This window comes from Urocampus carinirostris, chromosome 11, assembly GCF_059441175.1.
Source record: "Urocampus carinirostris isolate Australia breed hairy pipefish chromosome 11, RoL_Ucar_1.0, whole genome shotgun sequence".
Taxonomy (NCBI): domain Eukaryota; kingdom Metazoa; phylum Chordata; class Actinopteri; order Syngnathiformes; family Syngnathidae; genus Urocampus; species Urocampus carinirostris.
This window is the reverse complement of record NC_142359.1, coordinates 34,298,246-34,323,768: the sequence shown is the minus strand read 5'-3', so window position 1 is coordinate 34,323,768 and position 25,523 is coordinate 34,298,246. Positions and strand designations below refer to the sequence as shown.

Here is a 25,523-nt window from a genome sequence, read left to right as displayed (position 1 = left end):
CCATTCTGGTCGTGACAAATTGTCCTATTTTGTAATTTCCGACCTATTTGAACATGATTGTGAAGGACCAATCCTGCCATTTGTAGAAATAAATGCATAAATAAATACGTACACATATCCATCCATCCATTATCTGCACCACTTATTCTCAGTCGGGTCACGGGCGTGCTGGAGCCCATCCCTGCTGTTTTCAAGGAGTGGGCAGGGGACACCCTGAACTGGTTGCCTGCCAGTATCAGGGCACACAGAGACAGACAACTCACTCCTTCATACATGCAAACTCCACACAGGAAGGCTGGTAGCTGGACTTGAACGCAATACATCAGAACTGTGCTGCGAATGCCCTAACACTCAGCCGCCGTAATACTTAAATCATAGGACATGATTGCAATGTATTTTTTCGTGTATTTTGTAACAAAATATGCTATTCAAACGAGAAAGCAGTTCTGTTTACTGATATTTTCACCAATTGATTGCTCAGTGATGAACAAATTACACAGATTAACCAATAAGTCAAAGGCTCAAACAGTCGCCCCCCTCATTTGAAAAACACTTTATTGTGACAAAATACACAGTGAAACAAATACTAAGATAAATAAATGTCAAAATGCACATGTCATGATTACTCATTGCACTCACCCGTTTGAAGCCAGCTGCTGCTGGTTACCTGATTGGTTCCCCGTCCTATTTAAGCTCAGTCCTTTCACTCGCCTGTTGTCAGTCCGTCAGCGAACCTGTGTTTACACTGGGCAAGCATTTTGACTCTGACTCCCGTCGGTCCCGTTTTGTCACCCGTTCCCACTCGTCTGTTCCTCATTTCCCCGTTTGACCCGTTTTTTACCCCGACCTCGTCTGATCTCCCGGCTAACGACCTGTTTTTTGACCCCGACCACGTTCTGATTTTCTGTCCCGGCTAACGACCCGTTTTTCCCGTTTGACAACGCTACGCTCTCCCACTCCGGAAGATCCACTTCCGCATTCCGAACACGCTCCGATTCTGTGAGCAGCTTGCCTCCCTCGCCCAGCGAGCACCAGATCACTGGCGCTGGTTTTTCCTCTTTTCTCAATAAACCTGTGAGTAATGTTACGCCTTTGGGTTTTCCATTTGTTCTGGTTCTGACAGCATAAATATATAAACACATTGAATTTGTGTCATATATTCAAGTATTAGGTGGTTCATTTATATGTTCATTTATATATTCGGTATATATTTGTAGGTATTTATTAATTTATACATTATTCATACATATGGCAGGATTGGTCCTCCATACATAATATCTTCAATTTGTGTCATTAGAAAAGATAGGGCACATGTTTTCCCGACTTCAATTTATTCCATATACAGTAGCACCCATCACATTTGTCCAGCAAAGTCAACATATTATCGTCATCCTGACTGATTACAATTGCTTTCATAGTTTGTTTTATATAGAGATAGAACATTTGCAGTGGTCTGGCTGCAGAAATAATTTAAAAAGTGTGTGCAGGGCGCCAGGCCTTACACGATTAGACTTCATGAAACGGGAATGTGCGATTGCAAAAAATGCAGCTTTTTTAGTCAGTGACATGTGACTGATAACGCGTTTTGCAACTTTCTCCAAACCGTCTACTGGACGTGGTGAACCTTTGCCATTCATTCGCTGAACGTCGTTAATAAGAATTCCCAAATATCAAACAACACTTTTTTCATTAGTTTGCTCAAGGCCAAATAATGCCACCACAGTTTAAAGTAGGCCTTAATCCATACACAATTTTAGTTCATGGTTCGTTTTAAGTACGAGATGACTTCGGGCTATTTCAGGGATGACCAAACTTTTCAGAAAGCGGGCCGGATTTGGTAAGCGGAAAATGCGTGAGGGACAACTATTCAGCCTGGCACTGTTTGAACAGTCTTTAGAAAATTCACCTTCCGTGAAAGACTTCCAGTTTTTGGCGGTCAGCGTTGTGACCTCGTAGCTCACCTTTGTAGCTTTTTCATTTGACCCGCAGGGTCTCGTAAAAAAAGTGCTACTGTGCCGTTAAAACAGCTTCCAGTTGCCTCGCCCGTACACGGCGTTCGTTTCCATTTAGCTTTTTGTAGTCAGCATGTTTTGCCTGGCAGTGCCTTTTGTTATCATATTATTTGAAAACAGCCACAGTCTCTTGGCAAATTAGGCAGCTGCAGTTGTTTTGGATTTCAGTAGAAAAGCATTCCGAATTCCACTTGTCCTCATAGTCAACTTTCCTTTTTTTATTTATAGTCACCATGTTGGAAATGGGGTGGTCAAAAATTCTCACAGAAAACCAAGGGCAAGCTGGCTAAAGGGCTTCAGCCATCATCTGGTGAAATGAAATGACATATTTAAAAATTTTATGACAAAAGACCTGGGCCAGTAAAAACTTGATCACTGTTTGTAACTAGCCTCCAGGCCAGATCTTAGACATGGCTGTGTGTGTCCATCGCCTGCTACAAAGGTAGAGAATGTGCTCTGGCTTGTGAATGGCAAAGTTTCACTTCTCTTACTCCAACTTGACCAAATCCTTCTTACGCTTTTTTTACTCCACTCTATTCCTCGCAAACTCTTGAATGCGTACCAAAAGGCCGCCTCTCATTACAACCTTCTCATCCAACTTTCTTTCTCACTCCAAAATGCAACACTTGCAGTAAGTAGATACAATAGCCCCTTTTGGCTGTGCAGTGCATGTTTTTCAGTAGGCTTGCAGAAGAGGCAGGTGGTGCTTATTCCCCATCTGGTAGCGGACCCTGGTGTTGGTGATGGCACCGTGTTTCTGGCGCAGGTGAAGGCGCAGCTGGCTCTTGTGGCGGAAGTGCAGCGCGCACTTTTCGCACTGCCCAAAACACACAAAGGTTAGCGCTAAACACGGGAGTAACCAGCCCGTTTTTGGGGGTGTTCAAGCAGCTTCTAATTCAACCCAAACACCCTCCAAAAGTTTTAGCATTTGTAAAACTCTCTTCCCCCCGATAAAGGACAGGATAGGTTTAAATATGGCGAAAAACGTGAGATTATTTTTTTTTTTAAAGTAAAACAGAACAAAATATGAACAACGCGGCGTCAGAAGTACTCCAGTTTCTTGAAATGGTTTAGTCCATTTTATTCCTTGTCCTGCTTTCGATATTTAGTTTTGTAGTATTACTGTAGTTCTATTTTTTGTTGTATTTTTGTAGAATTTCTGCAGTCACACTTTTGAAGTATTTCTGTATGTTTGTAGTATTACTGCAGTTGTATTTTGACAGTATTTTTGCTATTGTATACGGTATAGTATAGTATAGTGTAATAGTATTAGCATAGTATACATTTTTGAAGTTTATCTGTTTTTTTTTACTGTAATTTTATTTTTGTAGTATTTCTGCAGTTGTATTTTTGTAGTACTTCAATAATAGAATCTAGTATATCTGTAGTATTTTGTAGTATTTCTGTTGTTATACTTCGGTGGAAGTATTTCGGTAGTATTTTTGTTGCGATATTTATGTACCAGTAATTTTGTAGCATAGTATTACTGTAGTGGTTTTTGTAGTATTTCTGTAGTAGAATTGTTCCATTGTATTATATTTTTAGTATTCTTTAGTATTTTTAATATTAATCTAGTTGTATTTTTCTAGTATTTCTGTTGTAATATTTCTGTAATGGTATTTTAATATTATAGTATTATTGTAGTATTTCTAGAGTATATTTTTTATTATCAGAATCAAGACAAAATATTGTACAGTATTAGGTCCCTGTTTTAAGAACTAAATTTGATATTTAGTATTGTAATAATTTTGTAGTATTTTTGTAGTCATATTTTTGTTGTAGACACACAAAGGGACGAAAGTAGTGGACAAATTAAATATTATTTAATTTGTAGTGCTATATTTATATAATATATAATATAATATATACTGTGATTATGTTTTGAGCATTTTGGTTTGGTGAGCCGGATGAAAAAGCCTGCGGGCCACATGTTCCCCTCGGGCCGGAGTTTGCTTGCATCTGCTCTGAGTGCTCAGCTCCCCCAAAACTCTAATGCTATAATCGCCCGAGGTGCTAACCTCGGTTGGGCGCAGGGCGCTTTGTGCCGCAGACTCACCGAGTAGGGTTTTTCGCCGGTGTGGATGCGCAAGTGGCTCTTGAGGGTCTGCAGGTGGCGGAAGCGACTTCCGCACGTCTGACATGGATACGGCTTCTCGCCCGTGTGGATGAGGACGTGGGCGCGCAGGTGAGCCACCTTAAATTCAAAGACGTGTATTTCAACATTGCTTAGCTTTGAAACCTGCTAGACATTTGCTAATGCTAAGTAGCATGCACGAGGAGGTTCTTTGACTTTTTAAGAAATGGACTCTACAAAAAAGGTATAAAGGACAACGTGACAACATGACAACATATGAAAGCCAAAATTAACATACTCAGTCTCTCGTATATTCCTTATCCTCTGCAAAGAATATATAAGAGTAATAGTTTAGGTCAGGGGGTCGGAACTTTTTTTTTAAAAATTAAAAATCCACAAAAGCAATATATTGTATTCATTAATTTATTTTTAAGGCCACACCATGTATGTTTAAGGCAAATTTCAATAAATCCACCTTAACCTCGCTAATTCTTCAGCACCTTTTATTTCACTGTGTGACGTTTGATGATTTGATAAGATCAAGGAAATAATAATAACACCTCATGAACAAATATCCATCCATTATCTGTACCGCTTATCCTTAGTAGGGTCGCGGGGGGTGCTGGAGCCCATCCCAGCTATCTTCGGGCAGTGGGCAGGGGACATCCTGAACTGGTTGCCAGCCAGTCGCAGGGCACACAGGGACAGACAAATCGCTCGCTCATTCACACCTAGGGAAAAGTTGACCTGACATGCATGTTTTTGAAATGTGGGAGGAAACCGGAGTGCCCGGAGGAAACCCATGCAAGCACGGAGAGAATATGCAAACTCCACACAGGAGGTTCGATCTCATGACTTCAGAACTGTGCCGCACACGCGCTAACCAGTGCTCCGCCGTGCTGCCCTATGAACAAATATACCACTTATAAATAGTCTGACTTTGTCATAAATAATGGTTTGAAACAAGGTGTGATCGGAGTTGTTTTGTAAAGATGTCACAAATAACTGCAAACAAGAAGAATACCGATGTGCTAAGATCTGCCCTGAGTGCTTGGTTGACGTTTTGGGTGTATACAGTTTGTTCTGTGGGTTTTCACCATAAAGTGTCTCAACTGTGAACATAGATTATTCAATGAGCATCCATATAAAGAAGATGTTTGGAACCTTTTTGAACCAAAGAGCCGAAGTAGCAAAATATTTCAAATTATTTGGGAGGAGAGAGCCACACCATATATTTTTAGACAAATTTCAGCAAAACCACCCAACCTGTTTTCTAGACAAAATCTGATTTTTCAGCGTATTTTATTTATCTTTGTGACGTTAGATGATTTGATAAAATAGATGAAATAAAAAAAAACCATTGAGACTTATTTTGAGACTCTTTTTTCATAAATAATGGTTTTAAAACAATTTGTAAGCAGAGTTCTTTTGTAAAAAAAAGACTAAATATCACAAAATACTTCAAACGAGAAAAGTGACGTATTTACCTTCAGTAGAGACAGAGCTGGGCAAAGAGAAGTGCGTTGTGTACGTGGCTCTGCCCACCCCAACCAAACACCCCATCATATTGCTCTGTGTGTTTGGCTGGGGTTTCTGGGTGATTACTTTTTCTTATGTGAGTTTTCATCATCAAGTGTCTCGGCAATGAACTTAAATTTTTCAATGTGTTTCTATATAAAAGGATTCATAAGTACAGCGTACAGCCAAAACGGGTCTGTCGTTGTGACACCGTGCCCTTTTTATACTGAACTAACACGTTCATTCCATTATGGCTAAGTCAGCTATGTGCGCACTCGACTCGATTTTGCGCATGACAGAATCTGAACGCTGTAGAGGAAATTTGTATGATTTGGATTTTATCTCTGAGCCAAATGTACCTATGAAAAGAGCCATATATGCCTCACGAGCCTTAAGTTCCAACCCTTGATATAAAGGATTCCTTAGTGATGTACAGCCAAAACAGAGTCTGTTGGTGTGACACCCTGACTGTAAACTGTACTTAAAAATGTGCCCTTTGCATAGCGACTGTAACCATCAGCAAATTCAGTATGGTTTCGGCTTCACATGCACTACAATAAGCTTCGCTTGTGCTAAAATTGAAACAACATGGAGAAAATTTGTATGTTTTCAATTTTGTCTCCGAGCCAGATGTACTCATGAAAGCCTATAACTCGCAAGCCATAGTTTCCCTACATCTGGCTTAGGTGATGATCGGACAGTCAATCTCCTTTTCTATCTTTAACATTTGTGCAAGCGTGGAAAAACGTGTGACAAGGCAGAAAACCCTCACCTGAACGAATCGTGCGCCGCAGGTGTCGCATCGGTACGGCTTCTCGCCTGAATGAATCCGAGCGTGCGTCTTCAAGTTGGCCGGACGGTTGAAGTGCGCGCCGCACACGTTGCAGCGGTATGGCTTTACAACTGTGGCGGAATATAGGAGGGGGATTTTCACCCTGCATGTTACACCATGAAACATGCTAAAGAAGAGGAGAGGGCTTACCTGAAGGGCTGCTTTTGCCTCCTTTAGTGTTCCCCTGGTAACCGCAAGGCACATGCTCATGCTCCCTCTTAATGAATTCAGGTCTTTGTGTGGTTTCTGTGAATTGGGAAAAAAACAAAACGGGTAAGATTCTTCATCGTTTTATGGCGGAAAGGTTCGGTCAAGGTCGGAGAGATTTATGAAAGGATCTTTCCAGAATATGGACATTTTACCGCAGTATTTCTTTTTTCGTCTTTCCTAGGGTTTAGGTTGGATTTTGGACTATACTTAAGGCAGGCCCTTTCTCACTTCCACCATTTTCATGCTACATTGACAAATAGATGAAAATAAAATCCTGAGGGACGAGCATGAGGTCTCTTTCTAGCACTCACCCCCACCCCTCATCTCTCCTACCAAATGTGTGCCGCCCCGAACAGCTTTGCTAAAAGTAGATAAAAACAGACTTGTGCGGTGAAAAACAAAAGCATAAGGGCTTTTTGAACTCAGTTTGACTTTGATTAATACATACTTAATAGAGAAAATATTTAACTTTAAACTTTTTAAGGACACCTTAATAGATGCACCCCACTTTTAAGGAAGAAGGAAGAGGAATGGCGGAAAATAATCTAAAACTGAGATTGGGAGATAAACAAAAGGATTGAGAGATTTTACAAATATGAGAAGGAATTGATTATAAAAAGTAGATTTGAGGAAAAACCGATGAAGACAATGCACAAGAGGAAAGTTCCAGACGGAAAATCAAACAAGGAGGAAATGTCTTTTAAATGTTCTTCTCCATATTTATATTATGTAGATTTGATAATATTTTCTTTTTTCTATTTAAAAAAAATACCCACTGTAATTTTACCAATATGATTGATAATGATTAATAGAATGTGTGTGTGGGGGTCATCACCTGTTCCCTCCTGCTCAGGGGCGGTTATCACAGTTTGGAGAAGGGCTCGGCCAGAACCCTGGTAGCAGGAGGCCAGCCCCTGTCTGAAGAGCACAGAGAGGGATGAGAAAGCCTTCACCTTACCTGCCACCATTTTCCACGCTCTTACCTCTCAATCTGACCGGGCACTTCTCCAGGCCATGCCTGATGCACGGGCACCACCATGGCACTGCGTTGGGGCTCCTCTTCCTTCACGGAGGTGCCAGCAGTACACAGCGGGTTGAGGACAATGTACTTGTATTTTTTCCAGTTGCATGACTTAGGGTCCGGTTTCATTTTGCTTTCACACTGCCGGGAGCAACAGATACAATCAAACTCGAGAAATTTCTGATTCCTTTATTAAAATCCAGCTTTATTGAGTCATTTTTCCTCATGTGGAGAATTCATGGCCTTGAACTCACAATGACATTTTCGATGCAGGTTTTAGACTCTGCAGGGGAGCTGGGCTGACAGCCGGAGTGCCCGGGGCTGTCAGGAGATGGCGGGGGCGAAGCGGGCTCCTTCTTTAACTCCTCTGATTTGCGCTTTCGGGGCAGGCACGCTCCCGCCATGAGAGCACAGGCAGCCTCAGCGGGCACCCTTGAAAACAACCATGTTCAAGGTAAGCTGAATCGTAAATGGTGAGACGTTGTGAAAACATAAAAGTCTATCCTGTCAATTAAACAAGCACTGAGAAAGAAGTTCTCCTCCTACACATTTGTCTCAATTATCTTTTGGCATGATAACAGTCATCATTCCTCCTTCCATAAAGTCAAGTCACATTTATTTGTATAGCCCTTAATCACAAAAATGTCTCAAAGGACTGCACAGGATTACAATTACACCCTCAATTGCCCATGCTCTCAAATCAATAAGGAGTCATAGTAATTCAAAGGATGATAATCAACTTCCTTTTGGTTGGATTATATTTTTTTATATTTACCCATGCGGCCACATAAACTCCCGGCAGGCGTCAGCTACGTGATCCATGCGCAGATAGGCAGCGGCAGCCAACACCCCAGGGGCACTGGCAGGCGTGAGGTGGAGACGGGATGTGTACATGAAGTCCAGCAGGAGGGACACACTGGTGGGCTCCAGATGGTTAGGGAGGGACACACTCAGGGCTTGAGGCTGCTGATTCATGCAGAGTCCATAAAAAAATCCACTGCAAACACAACAAAACAAAGCCCTAAAAATCTCATCCTAAGCTCTTATTTTGCTGCCATCTTGTATTGTGACATCTCAAGCAAAGTCCAAAAGAGCTTCCATGTGAGGGGTCTCAGGGGTTAAGGGGGTGTGCGGTGTGTGGGTCCCTCCCACTCCAAATATCCTTTGTGCCGACAGCTGACAATTTGAATGAAAACTTTTTCAGTGCTGCAACGGCCGCAACTGACGTAAAGCGTAGGCTGGTATTCCACAGGTTTGCTCTTTTTGGACTATAATTTGGCTTAAGTACTAGCAACCCGAACATACTGATCACAAAACTGGACACCCTAGGCCTCCTCCGCCTTACAGGCAGCTGGATCAAGGACTTTTTGACCAACATGCCCCAGACTGTGAGACTCGACTCCCGCCTCTCCTCTTCCCGCACTCTGAGCACTGGGTCACCACAGGGCTGTGAGCTAAACCCTCTACTGTACTGCCTCTACATCTACTACTGCAGTCCGGCCCATAAGGACAACCTCATTGTCAAGTTTGTTAATGACACCACTGAGGTTGGGCTGATCTCACACAGTGGCGAGGCAGCCTACCGAGAGGAGGGCCAGAGGCTGACGACCTGGTGCTCTGAAAACAACCTGGCCCTGAACTAAAAAAATTATCATCGTGGACTTCAGGAAAAACAGGAGTGACCTGCCCCCCTTCTACATCAACAGTGAATGTTTGCAAAGGGTTCACATATTCAGGTTACTCTGGGTCCTAATCCAGTCCTTAGGAACAACCTAGAAAGAAAGCCGCTTCTGTCCTTGTACCTCTCATCCATTGAGGGCCTGCTGACGTATTGCGTTTCCGTCTGGTACGGGAGCTGCACTAAGGCGGACCAATGGAGGCTGTAAAGAACAGTGAAAGCAGCGCAGCCCACTTTTGCCCACCATCTCCCCTCCTTCATGGACATCTGTTCCACTCGGTGCCTCAGCAAAGCCCAAAACATCCTCAAAGACAGGTTACATCCGGATGCCAAGCTCTTTGACCTGATGCCGTCTGGAAGGCGCTACAGGCGCATCAGAGCAAGAACAAACAGAATGAAGAACAGCTTCTTTCAATAAGCCATTACCACCCTGAACTCCCATCTACAGCGTTCATGAGCATAACGTTCTCTACAACTGCCTCTATGAAAATGCATCTTTTTAATTTTCATGATTACTATATTGGTTTTTTTTTGAACGTTTTTATTCCTCTGTACACGTTTACACTTTTAATTTGTCTTACTTGCACTGAAAGGAGAAGCCCTACATTTTTTTTATTCTTGTATGAAAACAATAAAAGGCCTTTATTCATTCAGGTTGGTGGAAGTGTTCAGAAAGGGGAGTGGCGGCGGTCAGTCAAAAATGTACAGGGGACACCTACCTACAGGCCACTAGCACAGCCGAGTGAGCCCGCAGGCGCACATCGCCTACCACCAGGGTGGCGTCGGTTAGGGTACCGCGATGCCGCAGCTCGTTCAGGTTGAGCAGCACGTCGCCACAGTGGCGGGTGAACTCCTTTACGTAGCCGCCTTCTGCTCCTGATGCCATCGCCTCCTACGGCTGGCCGCAGAGGGGGAACATTGGCGTAATGGTTGTCAGACAACATTAAGAGAGAGAAAAACTTACCCAGGTGGAGCTTTTAAGTAAATAAATAGCCACAAGTGTGCCGGACACTTGTGTTAGGTGAGACCAGCTCCCTACTCGTACCTGCAATGAAAATCCCATACTTTAGCTTTTTTTGCTTTCTTTTTTTTTGTTCCAGTTTGTTTGCCCCTGACTCACCCCGACCAGCGGGGACGAAAAGCGACGTGCCCCTTCGCCGACCACGAGCCCCTCGCCACGGCCCGCTTAGTAAAAGAAGATAATGGCACCAGGCTGACTTGCTGATGTTTGCCGGACAAACAAAGAGGGGGCTGCTTTATCACGTTGCTTGCTTGCCCCCCTCTATTCCGATATCCTGCCCACCCCCAGCTTCCCTTTTCCTGAATGGCCCACGCGCAGGAAAAGACTCGGGCCAGTATTTTGTCTGGACTCGGATGTAGTATTGAAGCTTGTCATCAAATTACGAGTGGTGGTTTTCAACTCCAGCAACAGATTTTGGAGAAAATGAAAGGCCCCTACAAGCCATGTCTCTCTAAGGCTGTGGTCAGCAACAACTAACCTGCGGCCCTGTACCAGGCCCAGGGTCGTTTGTTACCCTGCCACACAGAAATAAATGAATGTTGCCTTATTTTAGAAAAAAAGTTTCCTCATTCTTTGCTTGTATAATGCAATTTTTTGTTTTTACCCCAAAAAAAGAAGAGTTTCGGTGTGCATTATACACAAGGCTCTTTGGTTGAATGTTACGGTAGCTGAGCAATGATTGATCAGTCGAAAGATACCGCTGACCACATTTGCACAATATTGGATGCAACGGGAATGAAACCTATTAATGAAAGCGCTGAATCCTAACCTCTAGACCACAGGGGATGTAGATGACATAGGAAAAGGCATTATATTATATGTCATCACACTGTTTTTACCCACTACTACGTTGTTGAATGTGTGGAGCAATGAATATACTCATTTATTGAAAATGTAAACAATTACCACAATACCGACATAAATTTTCTTCAAAGTCAGATTCATCATCAGATGCACCAAAGAGTTGTTTCCTTCATCATGCTTTTTTGCGTTTATTTATATCTTTCAGGACAACAGTTTTCTCGGTTCTTTAACATTTGTCTCTTGTACCTTGAGTAAAAATTGTGTAATGATGAGATCAAATCTAATGCCTCTGCCTATGTCATCTACATCCCTACTGGTCAAGTGATTACGCCGCAGATTTAGGCTTATAATTGTTTATTATATTTGTTATTATAACTACTGTTATTTCTGAGCCTGGCTGCGAGAATATTGTCAGACATTAAACTAGGGTGTGGTACAGAAAATTTGGGGGACAATTGTTCTAAGGTACACTGTTCATTTTGATTTAGATAGGACAGTTCTTGTTTGCTATCAGAAATACTGTGGGATGAAACTTGAGCTCCTGTGGGACTATTGGAGATCAAACCAAAATCAAGCAAATCTTCGCCACTGCAGAGCCGGTAGCAAGAGAACTGAGAGGAAGGAACTAAAACCTCGACATTGTTTGGCGATGCTGGGGGTGGGTTGTGGGGTGGCGCGCTTAAAAAAAAAAAAAAAAAAACCTTTTCCCTTCTTTGAGTGAAATAAAGGCGACAGATGTTTAGGAAAACTCTTCCCCTCGGCAACAACACACACACATTCAGAAATGCATCCTGCAAAGCTGCTCGGACACTAAAACGCCTGCACAGGACATCCGTCTTTAATAAAGCAGACAGCAGGGGGCGGGGGTTGTTGATCACTTTACACACGTTTAGGAACAAATCCTTAAAGGCGCATCATTAACCACTTCATGAAGGAAAACGTTTGAACAAGAAAATCATTGCAACCAGGAATGCCAGATATTTTTGTGATTTCTGATTCTCCTTCCTATAAACTTGTATTGTCATCTCCCTGAACAGTGGTCCCCAAACTACGGCCTGCAGGCCGGATACAGCCTCTATATTTGGTCTCCAGAAAAATAACGGAGAGCATTTTGAAGCATATTTTTTTTTACCTAAAAAAGAACTCAGAGTATGGATGTGCAATTTTGGCTGTAATGGAATTCAAACCCGGGTCAGGATGGTAAGAGCACTAGACTCTTACTACTGGACTACAGGTGCTAAAAATGACATATAAAAAGGCATTGGGAATGATCTCATTATCACACTATCTTTAGTCACGATACCAGAGACGAATGTTGACTTTGGTTAGTGTTTCACGTGTTACAATGACAAAAAAATTCACTTACAATGCCTAGAATATAAGAGAATAATAGAATAGAATTTATTGTCATCGTAACCTTTTACATGCATAACAAAATTAACATTTGTCACTGGTACCGTGACTTAAAATATTGTGATAATGACGATTTAGATACTGTCTTTTTGCAAATAATACACAAACCAGAATGGAGTCTCGGACCCAATTGCGTTCGTTTTAAAAGGAATCTTTATTGGATTGAGCTGACAGAGCTTGCTTTGGAAGCCAATGGTTGTTGGTCGCTAGCAGCGGTGGACGGAATGGCAACTCCGTGACAGGTAGGCAGAATCGATACAGCTTAGCGGGCAGGTCGGTGGCCAGGGCAAGAGAGTAGATCGTAAACGTGGGACAGAAACAGGTCGAAACCGGAGGCAGGCAGGAATCAAGCAGAAGTCTTTGGTACTGGTAATCTGGCGATACACACGGAGAGACGCAAGTACGGTCTGACACTCCCCTCTGGGTGCTGACAGCGTAAGAGAGGAGTGCCAGCCAATCAGAGAGCGCACTCCTGCGCGCCAAACGATTGCCCCAGGTGTCTTCATTTTGGCAATCATGACAGTCCAGTGCTCTTACAGCTAAGCTGCCCATGAACCTGTTTGCACAAAGTTTATGTTCCATAGACTTTCTTTTGTGGTTATTTTTTATTTCCTAAATAGTATTATTTCTAATTTTCTGACTTTTGTTATGTAAAAAAAGTTGCGTTATTGTGGCCTTCTGGAAAAGGGCGGGGCACGTTTCTCAAATTGATAATAATCTCACATGTTATTGTTGATGGGTCTTTTTTTTACATTTAGGCACTCTTGCAATCGTCATACTTTTTCTGTTACGATCTGACCCTGACCCCTCGCCAGATAAAGGAAACGTTATACGACCCTCACAGGAAAAAGTTTGGGTACCCCTGCTCTAAACGGTGCCACAATTGGTTGATAGAACATACCAATTGTGCAACTTTAGATTTGAGGATAGCTTTTACAACTTCATTAACTTCCCAAAAGTCTGGAAGTGATCGTTGGGTCAACACAAACAGAACAAAAAAACTAGAGAAGGTCTCGGCCACTTCCAGCCATTGTTGGGACAAATCCAAAATGGGAGGAGGAGGTGGGGGGACGCTTTGTTTTCTGGGATAAGGAAAAGTTAGGTCAGTCCTGCTGGGCGGAAGCCAACGAGTCTGTCATGTTGGCATAGCTGGGGGTAGCAGGGGGGTTTCCCAGTCCCCGCATGTTTTTCAGTGGCGGCAATCCCCAACCGTGACCCTCATTCCTCAAAGCGCCACCCACAGCTTGACAAAAAACAAAGACTTCCTGCAATTTGCGGATGGACATAGATGGGCAAACAACTGTCGGGCTGGGCCGAGACGGTACATCCCAGGAGACCTCTTTCGTAAAACAGTTATTCTCAATTTTTGGGAGGAAAACATCTTTTTTTTGTGATTCTACAACAATGATCTCAAAATGTATATATTTTTTGGGAAAAGCATTGGCTTTTTTATAAGAAAATGATTAATGTCCTAAACATTTAAATTTTTATTCAATTAAAACATACCAAGTATTCATAACGAAGCACATCACTTTATTTTTGCAAAAAGGAGATTTTCAATCCTGTTTAATATTTTGTAATATTGTGATTTTATTTGTTTATCTAAAATTGTAATAGAATGTAATCCTACTCAATAAATCAGTATCATTTTTAGCTGTAAATGTTTTTAGCAACTCCCCCCTAAAAATACCCTTTTTTTTCTTGCACTTACAGTGGCTTGCGAAACTATTTGGCCCCCTTGAACTTTGTGACCAGACTTTAAACATCAAGATATAAAACTGCAATTTCTTGTGAAGAATCAACAATAAGTGGGACATAATCATGAAGTGGAACACACTTTATTGGATATTTTAAACTTTTTTAACAAATAAAAAACGAAAAAGTGGGTGTGCAAAACTATTCAGCCCCTTTGCTTTCAGTGCAGCAAACTCTGTCCAGAGGTTCAGTGAGGATCTCTGAATGATTCAATGTTGATCTAAATGACAAAAGATGATAAATGGAATCCACCTGTGTGTAATCAAGTATCTGTATAAATGCACCTGCAGTGTGATAGTCTCAGAGGTCTGTTTAAAGAGCAGAGAGCATCATGAAGAACGAGGAACACACCAGGCAGGTCCAAGATCCTGTTGTGGAGAAGTTTAAAGCTGGATTTGGATACAAAAACATTTCCCAAGCTTTAAACATGCCAAGGAGCACTGTGCAAGCAATAATATTGTAATGGAAGGAGTATCAGAACACTGCAAATCTACCAAGATCGGGCCGTCCCCCCGAACTTTCAGCTCATACAAGGAGAAAACTCATCAGATATGCAGCCAAGAGGCCCATGATCACTCTAGATGAACTGCAGAGGTCTACAGCTGAGGTGGGAGAATCTGTCCATAGGACAACAATCAGTCCTTTACTGCACAAATCCGGCCTTTATGGAAGAGTGGCAAGAAGGAAGCCATCTCTTAAAGATATCCATAAAAAGTGTCGTTTAAAGTTTGCCACAAGCCACCTGGGAGACACCACAAATATGTGGAAGAAGGTGCTCTGGTCAGATGAGACCAAAATCAAACTTTATGGCAACAATGCAAGACATTATGTTTGGCGTAAAAGTAGCACAGCTCATCACCCTCAACACACCATCCCCACAGTCAAACATGGTGGTGGCAGCATCATGGTTTGGGCCTGCTTTTCTTCAGCAGACAGGGAAGATGGTTAATATTTATGGGAAGACGGATGGAGCCAAATACAGGACCATTCTTGAAGAAAACCTGATGGAGTCCGCAAAAGACTTGAGCCTGGGACGGAGAATTGTCTTCCAACAAGACAATGATCCAAAACATAAAGCAAAAGCTACAATGGAATGGTTTACCAAAACATATCAAGGTGATAGAATGGCCAAGTCAAAGTCCAGACCTCAATCCAATTGAGAATACAGGAAAGAACTGAAAACTACTGTTCACAAACGCTTTCCATTCAACCTCACTGAGCTAGAGCTGTTTTGCAAGGAAGAATGGGCAAAGATATCAGTTTCTCCAAGTGCAAAACTGATAGAGACATACCCCAAGCGACTTGCAGCTGTAATTGCAGCAAAAGGTGGCGCTAGAAAGTATTAACTCAATGAGGCTAAATAATTTTGCACCCCTACTTTTTCGTTTTTTATTTTTAAAAAAAGTTTAAAATACCCAATAAAGTGTGTTCCACTTCATGATTATGTCCCACTTATTGTTGATTCTTCACAAAAAGTTACAGTTTTATATATTTATGTTTGAAGTCTGAAATGTGGCAAAAGGTCAAAGTTCAAGGGGGCCAAATATTTTCGCAAGCCACTGTTTTTAACCATTTTTTTTTTCTTTTTTTATGCTTTTCCATTTCGTAATATCACCAAATATATATTTTTTGTAAATACATAGCATATGATATATTTATTTTTGAAGCTCTTGTCCTAGAAACATTCAGCTTTGAAAAAAAGAGTTTGCAAAGCTATATAAGCTTCTGTCTGATGATGCCATTGTTCTTTTTCGATTTAGTGTGGAGTTTTGATTATGCATGGGTCGTTGCTGGATTTGGATACATATCTCTCTCTCTCTCTCTCTCTCTCTCTCTCTCTCTCACTCTCTATAATATATAGATATGTATATTTATATATAATATATATATATGTATATATAATATATAGATATGTATATATATATATATATATATATATATAGATATATATACTACATGTATATATATATATATATATATATATATATATATGTATATATAATATATACATATATATATATATATATATATATATATATATATAAAATCATCTGCACTGCTTACCCTCAGTAGGGTCACGAGGGTGCGGGAGCCCATCCATGCACTGGGCAGGCAACACCCTTAACTGGTTGCCAGCCAGTCAACTCAATTTCCCATTTATGTCATAGGGACATTTTGGACAGGACAATTAACCCTACATGCATGTTTTTTTTGGAATGTGGGAGGAAACCGGAATGCCCAGCGGAAACGTACGGGGGAAAAAATGCAAACTCTGCATGGGAAGGCTGGTAGCTGGATTTACACCCTTGACCCCAGAATCGCTCATATATATATATATATATATATATATATATATATATATATATATATATATATATAATATACAGGCAGCACGGCGGCGCAGTGGTTAGCGCGTGTTCGGCACAGTTCTGAGGTCGTGCGGTCAAACCTCCTATGTGGAGTTAGCATGTTCTCCCCGTGCTTGCGTGGGTTTCCTCCGGGCACTCTGGTTTCCTCCCACATTCCAAAAACATGCATGTCAGGTTAATCGGCCGGTCCAAATTGTCCTTAGGTGTGACTGAGAGAGCTAACTGTCTGTCCCTGTGTGCCCTGCGACTGGCTGGCAACCAGTTCAGGGTGTCCCCTGCCCACTGCTTGAAGATAGCTGGGATGGGCTCCAGCACCCCCCGCGACCCTACTGAGGATAAGCGGTGCAGATAATGGATGGATGGATATATATAAACTGATTGTTATGCATTTACGTTTAGTATCAAATTAAAAATAAACATTATTTTTGTAATCAAACTAGTTTTGAAATAAATAGGTCCTAAAATATCCTCTTAAGACCAATTTTGAATTGTGAACAGTTTTTAGAATGGGTTTCATATCACGGTTCACGGATCCCTTGACCGCATGGGTTGTCTCAGCACCAATGAAGATGCTCACAGTCCCTGGCTTGTTCATGTGTCGTGGCGAAGTTGGCACCAGTCAATTTACTTAATGTTGTCGGCCCAGTTCTTTTTCGGTCTTCCTCTCCTTCTTCCCCCAGGGACTGTGCCCTGGAGAATTATCTTGGTGAGTCCTGATGATCCTGTGACTTGACCCTACCACTGAAGTTTCCGTCCGCGCACAGTTGACAACAGTTTTTCGTAGGGTCTTATTTGACCCCGATGGTGTTGCGCACTGTTTCGTTTGTCACATGGGCTACGTAGATGATGCCTAAAAGTTTCTTGTAGCATCACATCTCCATGGCCTGGATTTTTTCAAAGTAAACAGCGCTTGCATGAGTCTAATCCTAGATTTCCATGCTATGTCCTTGTCCTTCCAGATGGGTTAAAGATTAAGTTTCATATACAGTGTTAAAATGTCAATGCAGTTGTCTGTAGCTTGTATAGTCATGTTGAGGTTTTTGAGTTTTTCTTTGCCCTCATGTAGGTTTTAGATCAGGGGATGGTGTAAAAATAGTCTGTAGTTTGCAATAATATGTGGTCTGTACAGCCCTTTGAGACTCCTTGTGATTATCTGAACATTGACAAATGTAATATCACCCAGAGTGACTCAGTCAAAAATTTAGGTGTCATATTTCTGTCCTTTCAAACACACGTTAAGAATATTACTGGAACAGTTTTTTTCCATCTTCGCAACATTGCTAAAATTCGCTCTATGCTGTCTCAGTCGGATGCGGAAATTATAATTCATGCGCTTGTTATCTCCCGTCTCGATTACTGTAATGGACTACTCACCGGTCTTCCGGAGTCCAAAATCAAGAGCCTTTAGCTAGTACAAAATGCTGCAGCGAGGCTCTTAACAAAGACAAGAAAGTTTGATCACATAACCCCAATTTTAGCTAACCTGCATTGGCTCCCTGTTATCTTAAGATGTGATTTTAAGGTTCTGTTGGTAGTATACAAAGTCATGCATGGACTTGCTCCCTCATATCTTTCAGATTTAATTTCCCCCTATGTTCCGGTCCGGAGCCTTTGCTCTGAAAATGCTGGTCTTGTGAAGAGATCCGCAGGCTCGAGAGCGTTCTCCATTCGGGCCCCGGTGCTGTGGAATGCTCTGCCCCCCGAGATTCCATCTGCAACCTCAGTGAAAATGTTTAAATCTAAAATTAAAACACACTTATATTCTCTGGCATATGAATAACCTATATTTTATGTTGATAAGATTTATTATTTGCCCTCATGTAGGCTTTAGATGATGGGATGGTGTCATAATAGTCTGTAGTTTGCAATAGTCTTTAATCTGTGCAGCCCTTTGAGACTCTTTGTGATGAAGGGCTATACAAATAAACATGACTTGACTTGACTCTAGTTGATCATAAATTGTTTTTTGTTTTTGTTTTTTAAACAAAAGAAATAATCGTATTTTTTACATAATAACAGCACTTTTTGACGTCACCCAAAAGTCACACTCATGAAAATCGGTTGAAAAATGACCACGTTACGTTTTGTTTTCAATGGACATACATTACCTTAACGAGGATTTTTTTGGTTTGAACAAATTTATTGACACTAATAACAGAAAAACAATCATGACAATCTCAACAGCAATTAAGCACATTCACAATATTGTATTTCAATATGACTTTTTTAACAGCAAGCACAATGTGAGGTTTGAACAACCCTTCTCGAAAATCTTAATAGATCTTGACCCGACCAATGAGGCCGCCACTTGGGCATGCTAGTTACCGCGCTGCGCAGGTCCCCATTCTTGGTCGCGCGCGTACGCCACTGTACGTCGTGTGACGTCGCAGGTCGCGAATGCCGCGCGAGCTCTGGCAGACCAGAGCCCCAAAGTAGCCTAGCCTCGCTGGCTGGTCTCGGCCACAGATCTATCCGTGGTGGTCTCGCCCCCCCGAAAAAAAACATAACTTAACGTATGCTTCGGTTTCATGGGAGCTCTCTACGGCTTTCGCGGTGGTAAGTGGACATCGCTTTTGCACCGTTCTCTTTTGCATCGCTTTCGTTGTGCTGCCAACTTGGACGGAGGGCGTTGTCGGTGTCAAAACAAAGTTTGGTTTTCATTTACTTATTCCTGATACTGTAATGGAGCCCAGCTCCTCTTGCATGCCTCGAGTGTTTTGTTGGATTTGACAGACGAAGCGACGCTGCGTGCAGCTAGCTGCTGCTCCGCTAGCAAAACAAGCTTTTAGAATCAAATTGCAATCCGATTTTTTGCACGTGTATTGCCTAAATTGCATCGAAGCACACGACGTATGGAGTAGGGATCGACCGATATGGGGTTTTCAGGGACGATGACGATACCAATAATTACTGAACTTTATGTTCTCCGGTGGGCCAGATCAGTAAACTAAAGTCGACGCCAAATGTTTAGCTTTTTTGTATTACAACGTATTATCATTCACATTATGTTAGTGGCCTACCCTACCAATTATAATAATTGGTGAAAAGGTATTTTCTAAGCACGACACATTTATTTACAAACATCCATCCATCCACCCATTATCTGCACCGCTTATTCTCAGTAGGGTCGCGGGGGTGCTGTAGCCCATCCCAGCCATCCTTGGGCAGTGGGCAGGGGACACCCTGAACTGGTTGCCATCCAGTCGCAGGGCACACAGGGACAGACATTTCCCTCGCTCATTCACACCTAGGGACAATTTAGACCGGCCAATTAATCTGACATGCATGTTTTTGGAACATGGGAGGAAGCCGGAGGGAGAACATGCAAACTCCACACAGGAGGTTCGATCTCATGACACGCGCTAACCACTGCGCTGCCGCGCTGCCCTATTCACAAACAATAGCAAACTATTATTTTCATGTTTGGTATTGATTGTGTTAGCAAATTGTTTTATGTAACAGTTGAATAAATGCAGATTTATATCTGAACCAACTCACCACACTAAACAAACCCACGTGTGAGCTATGAATGTAAATATGCCTGCCTCAAGTGCCTTTTCAAGTGCATCCATACTACGGATCGACGTATACGGGTTTTTCGAGGCCGATACAGACACTGGTTTTTAGTTTAAGAGGCGGCAGATAACTTGATTTTTTTTTTTCACCAATATTCATTTGCTGTAAAAGCCTAAGAAAATGGCGTAAGATTTCTTTAAATAATGCAAACAAAATAAATAATATTTGTTATAAATTCAAATAAAATTTCAACAGCTCTATGAAACCCTTTACAGAAAATAAAATACAATTTCAACATAACTAACATGACATCTTTCACTTAAATCAGAAACTTAACAGTGCGGGAAATAAAATTAGGCTTCGTAGGAACTTGTATAAAGGTATATAAAAACTTGAATAGCCCCCTAAACTGTTTTAGAATAGCTTAAATAGCTAAAATACAATACAACCAACAGGACCTGAATTCATCAAAAACAAAAATTGCAATAACTTTTAACGTTGCTCGCAAATTGAAAAGTGTGTGCACTCCTGGTTTAGAGGCTGTTTATGAACTAATGTTATGGTAAGAGCTCATCACTTCTTTTTGTTGTTCAGTCATTGTTTTTGACCTGTTTTTGTTTTATAATGTTCGAAATGAAGTTTTCATTCATTCACTTCCACTTTAGCGTGCTTTTAATGCTTTCTCTCAATCACAAACAGACACGCTTGATTAACGAACTAAAGTTACGATAAGAGCTTATTCTCCACCTCACTGTACCTCTCTAAAACAAGTTAACTACACTTTTTACTCTTTCATTTATTGCAAGCACTTTTCTATCACGGATGCATGCATGAAGGGACTAGCTGATCTGCTGCTTTCTCCTGTTTCAGTGGCTCCGCCCCAGGTCACTTATCCAATCAGAAGGCGCAGGGTGGGTAGCAGGAGAAGGGCGGAGGGGAGGTATAGCAGCTCGGTAAATCGCACCAGATGGCTGGACCCTAATGCTGCTTGATATTAGTTTTGTTAATTCTTTTCACTGGCACCCTTCTGAAGCAAAGTTTGCCGACCACTTCTGTATTTTGGGGCTTACCACTCTCTCGGTATTAACCCAATATTTGTCTGAAATACTGAAGTGGTGCGTGGTTTTGAAACTAAAAGTTGTGCCACCATGATGACCATATAAGAGTGTAGTTGTTTTCTGCTTCTACTATGCATTAACGTCATTTCAGCCAAGGGTGATCTAAAAAGTTGGATGGAAAGGAAAAAAGATGGTATTCGTGAATGTGTAAATCAGTCATATTCGCGACAGCCCAACTCTGAGCAAAGTTGTTCAGGGCAGTATACATTTGGTTTGAAATACAGGCGCTGGGGGGGGAGTGCTGCAGTGTGATGTCATGCTCGTCCCGCAGGTCCCTTAAAATTTATTTTTGTCAGTGTAGCATAAAAATGGTGAAAGTAAGAAAAAGCCTTTTAGTTGACCCCAAACACCTACCCAAACCCCCAAAAACATGAAGAGTTTTTGAGCACGTCTAAGAAATGCATGTACTTACACCCGTATCATGAATGAGCTGAGTAACAAAGTTCTAAATTCCGTACAGCTACTTTAAGTTTAAAAATGCTGACGTTAAGAGAGACATAGGCGCACCACATGTGAGTGCAATTGTATTGCATAAATTTAAACAGCGCGTCTGTCACTTCAATTTTAATTAAAATAACAGCGAAATGGGTGTTTCATCAAATGATCACAAGTTGTAAATGTTAGCCCACAAATACAGCTTCAGTGGGAGGTTTTCTTTGGAAGTGACGCCTAGCTTTGGCGATACAGTGGAGCTTTGAAAACTGCTGATCATTGTTTGATGTGATGACTCGTTTTTTTTCTTGTGCTTCTCAACATTGTCCCGCAGGCTTCTAGTAGATTCCAAACACCAACTCCAAGAAAGATGAAAAAAATAGTTTATCTGAGTGTGTCTAGGAAATGTAAGTACTTTTACGCGCATCATGAATGAGCTGACTGATGCTCCAATGATGAGTTAAGATGGCGGCAGAGAATAACAAAGTTCTAAATTCTGTACAGCTCCTTTAAAAACAATGCAGTTTTTTAATTCTTTGTGACCAGGAGTAAAACCTTTTTTAGTGTCAATAATCAAGTGTATTGAATTTCTCTTGTCATTTGTTTATGAATTTTGTTGAGACTCAAGCTATTTTTTTTAATGTGCCTTCCTGAGCCGCTTAGCAATGAGGATTTATGACTGTTACACGACCTCAATTCTCTCAGTCTTCCTGTGTGACTTCATTTTTGGGGGAGGGGGCAAACTCTCAATTGGAGCCCGTTGTAGATGCTTGTATTGTTTTGAGCCAGGTGCCATCATGACACAACACTTCCTATTTTGGAAGAGCTCAGCATATTTCTGTAAACAAGCTAAGACAATAAGCATTGTGGGTGGCGGGCAGCGCCGGCAAGGTTGCGAGCGTAGCAGCTGCAAATGTGTGCTGTGTTTTCGGGGGGCCCACTTCTGGAAATCCCCAACCTGTACTGCCTTCCTGCTCTAAAAGGCCATTGTTTATGCGGTCGTTGCTACGGGAAACAAGAAAACGGCACAGCATCCTTTCCGGCGAACTCATTGGCCTCCTTCTGTATCAATCGGCAGAATCCCAGCATGTCCCGTCCTACCTGGCTGCCGCCCGGGACTCTGGATTGCCCAGAACCGACCTTGACCCAGATGGCCCACTCTACAAGTTCCGCTGTCTACCGAGGTCCAAACAACAAGGCCGTGCATGACTTCCGGCCCAAATACGACAATTACGACCATAACGGAGGAGCAGGGGTTGCCACTCGGTATGTGGCAACCGGACACACAGGTAAAAAATTATTTTTCTTCTCGCTCTCTGCAATGAGTCCCAAGGTATCTCCCAAAGTACATTTTTTTCCTGACTATAAGGCGCACCCAAAAATCCCAAATTGGTCAAAAATTCAAACATGCGCCTTACAATTCAGTGCGCCTTAGATGCGGACAAATGCATTCCTGTAATTGTGCAAGTACATCAATATAAAGAAAGTGATTAAAACTTTGTATAAAATTCGGTTTCACTTTTTCTCAGCCCAGACTAATCATTCTAAGTAATGTTTTGAATACCTGCGGTCATGTCAAGTCATGTTTATTTGTATAGCCCTTAATCACAAAGTCTCAAAGGGCTGCACGGATTATTGCAAACCACAGACTATTATTAAACCATCCCCTGATCTAAAACCTACATGAGGGCAAGGAAAAACTCGAAAACCTCAACATGAGGAAAATGAAGAAACCTTGAGAAGGGACCGCGCATGAGGTAATCCCCCCTTCCAGGATGACCAGGCTGCAATGGTTGTTTCAATAACAAATAATACACAGATATTGTCAACATAAAATATAGGTTATTCATATGCTATAGAATATAAGTCAAGTCATATTTATTTGTATAGCCCTTAATCACAAAAATGTACCAAAGGACTGCACAGGATTACAATTACACTATCGCCTGATCTTAAACCAACAGGCAGGCAAGGAAAACCCTCAGCGTGTGTTTTAAGCCTAGATTTAAACAGTTCCGCTGAGGTTGCATCTTTACCTTTTAGGACGACCAAAGTACTTCCCACAATGGCTTTCCCTCCATTCAGTTCAGAATCACTTGCGCTTCGTTGAGACCTGGCGGGTCGGCGATACAATACTTTAGATCACCTATCCCCGATCTTTTTCTGGCCCATGGACTGGTTTAATGTCTGACAATATCCCGTCCCGGCCAAATAATGACATCCATAATTTGATACAGTCACTAAATATAGTTCAGTGATTAAATTAAATTAAACCAATTGCCTATTTGTATGTCGTCTGTATCCCTAGATATGTTCCCAGCCGCTAGTGTGGTCAGTGATATATTCCGACTGATCAATCAATGCACAAATACAGGAATTTTTGTGCAACCCTAGCCCATACTATTTTAATGTCAAGCGTCTTAGTCTGTTGTGCTTTATAAATGATATAAATGTATATAATACTATTTAAGGGGGGTGCCCCTAGGTCTAGGCAATAATACGCTAACGATAATTGGCGTTATAATCTTTGCCTCGATTAAATGATAAAAACTGTAACAGCAAAAAAGCCTTTAGCATATATATGACATGAAGTTCATCTTTTGGCCAACACACTCGATTTTATGGCCATGCATGCACTTTGTGGCTCTATAGGTGACAAAAGCACGGGTGTCGAAATTTACACGTGTAAACTTCCACAAGGGAGAAGGTCTCTATTGCTGATTTTGGGAGGCCAATTTCACCCAGGGTTGCCATCAAAGCATCCGTTGGGAGTAACAGGCCAAAAACATTCTGTGACGTTTGCATTCATTACGGCAAAAACGTTTTTAATTTTAATTACTACATTTAGGCCTGGCTGATCAAACAATTAACGATAATTACCTTTGTATAATTTTTGCCACAATAGATAATAAAAGCGTTCTGTAAAAGTCGATCACTTTAACTGTGATTACCAATTGACCCCTGAAAAAATTGCGTCGCTAATACAATAAAAACGTAAGTTCCACACTAACATTCCTCCTGAATGTTGAAGGTGATGAGAACCAGACAATCATTTTGTAGGAATAGCGTTAGTCACAGCGGCTCACACAGAGTGAAAGCAAATGGCTACTGCATGCCGTGTTGAACATGGTCAAAATAAGCAATAAAGAGACGAATAATAACAGCAAGCATAGCCACTCAAAACATGCTAAAACAGTGGTAGACAGGAGAGGCCCCTCATCTTCAGTTGTTAGTAGTTATTTTCGTTAAGGGTCTGGTTAAATATGCACTGCAAACTGCCAACCAAGACGGGAAACATGACAAACTTATTCCACCATTTTAAACAGTATTGTCCTCTAGAATACGCTGAAGGAAAAACAATTCAGCCCCAAACGAGTGCAAGCGGACAATAAACAAGCGCAGGGCCCCACAAAAAAAAAGAGTGAGCCAGCTAGCAAGGCGCTACCTGTGTTTCCCTGCAACCAGCTCCCCCTCTGAAAAGGTTTTCACTATTTTAACCCCTTAACCTTCAGACGGCCTTCTGATAAACGAATACGTGTCTGCACTATGTCAGCAGTCACTGAAATAGGTTATACCACGTATCATTGGAAAGGTTTAACTCTTGATATTCAAGATATGCTGACTACTCATCACAGAAATCTCAAAATCAGTCTTAAACAAGATACCTGAAAACTATAAAGCCGGGATAGCTCACCAATAATTCCCCTGGTATTCAGCTAATGATATGATTCTCTGCAAACATGGACTCGT

The 25,523-nt window shown here is 41.6% G+C and overlaps 2 protein-coding genes across 4 annotated transcripts in view; one reads left to right on the top strand and one right to left on the bottom strand.

The window, feature by feature from the left end:
* Positions 1-691: 691 nt before the first annotated feature.
* On the bottom strand, positions 692-10,567 carry bcl6b (BCL6B transcription repressor). Its single transcript, XM_088347029.1, has 11 exons — positions 10,466-10,567; positions 10,310-10,390; positions 10,065-10,243; positions 8,443-8,664; positions 7,922-8,099; positions 7,630-7,808; positions 7,482-7,564; positions 6,587-6,682; positions 6,377-6,507; positions 4,069-4,206; positions 692-2,829 (listed from the first exon to the last, which is right to left on the bottom strand). The coding sequence occupies exons 3-11, from the start codon at positions 10,229-10,231 to the stop codon at positions 2,689-2,691; spliced, it is 1,335 nt and encodes a 444-aa protein (XP_088203155.1). The 5' UTR covers positions 10,232-10,243; positions 10,310-10,390; positions 10,466-10,567; the 3' UTR covers positions 692-2,688.
* The window catches only part of trip6 (thyroid hormone receptor interactor 6), a 36,553-nt gene continuing 15,069 nt past the window's right edge, over positions 4,040-25,523 (top strand). For 2 of the 3 annotated variants that reach the window (XM_088347027.1, XM_088347026.1), the window contains exons 1-3: positions 4,040-4,197; positions 7,941-8,121; positions 22,852-23,062. In XM_088347027.1, coding sequence (XP_088203153.1) covers positions 8,113-8,121; positions 22,852-23,062 — 220 coding nt within the window. In that variant the 5' untranslated portion in view covers positions 4,040-4,197; positions 7,941-8,112. Of the gene's footprint in view, positions 4,198-7,940; positions 8,122-19,013; positions 19,264-22,851; positions 23,063-25,523 lie in introns of those variants that run through there. The other variant, XM_088347028.1, reaches the window with a different exon arrangement.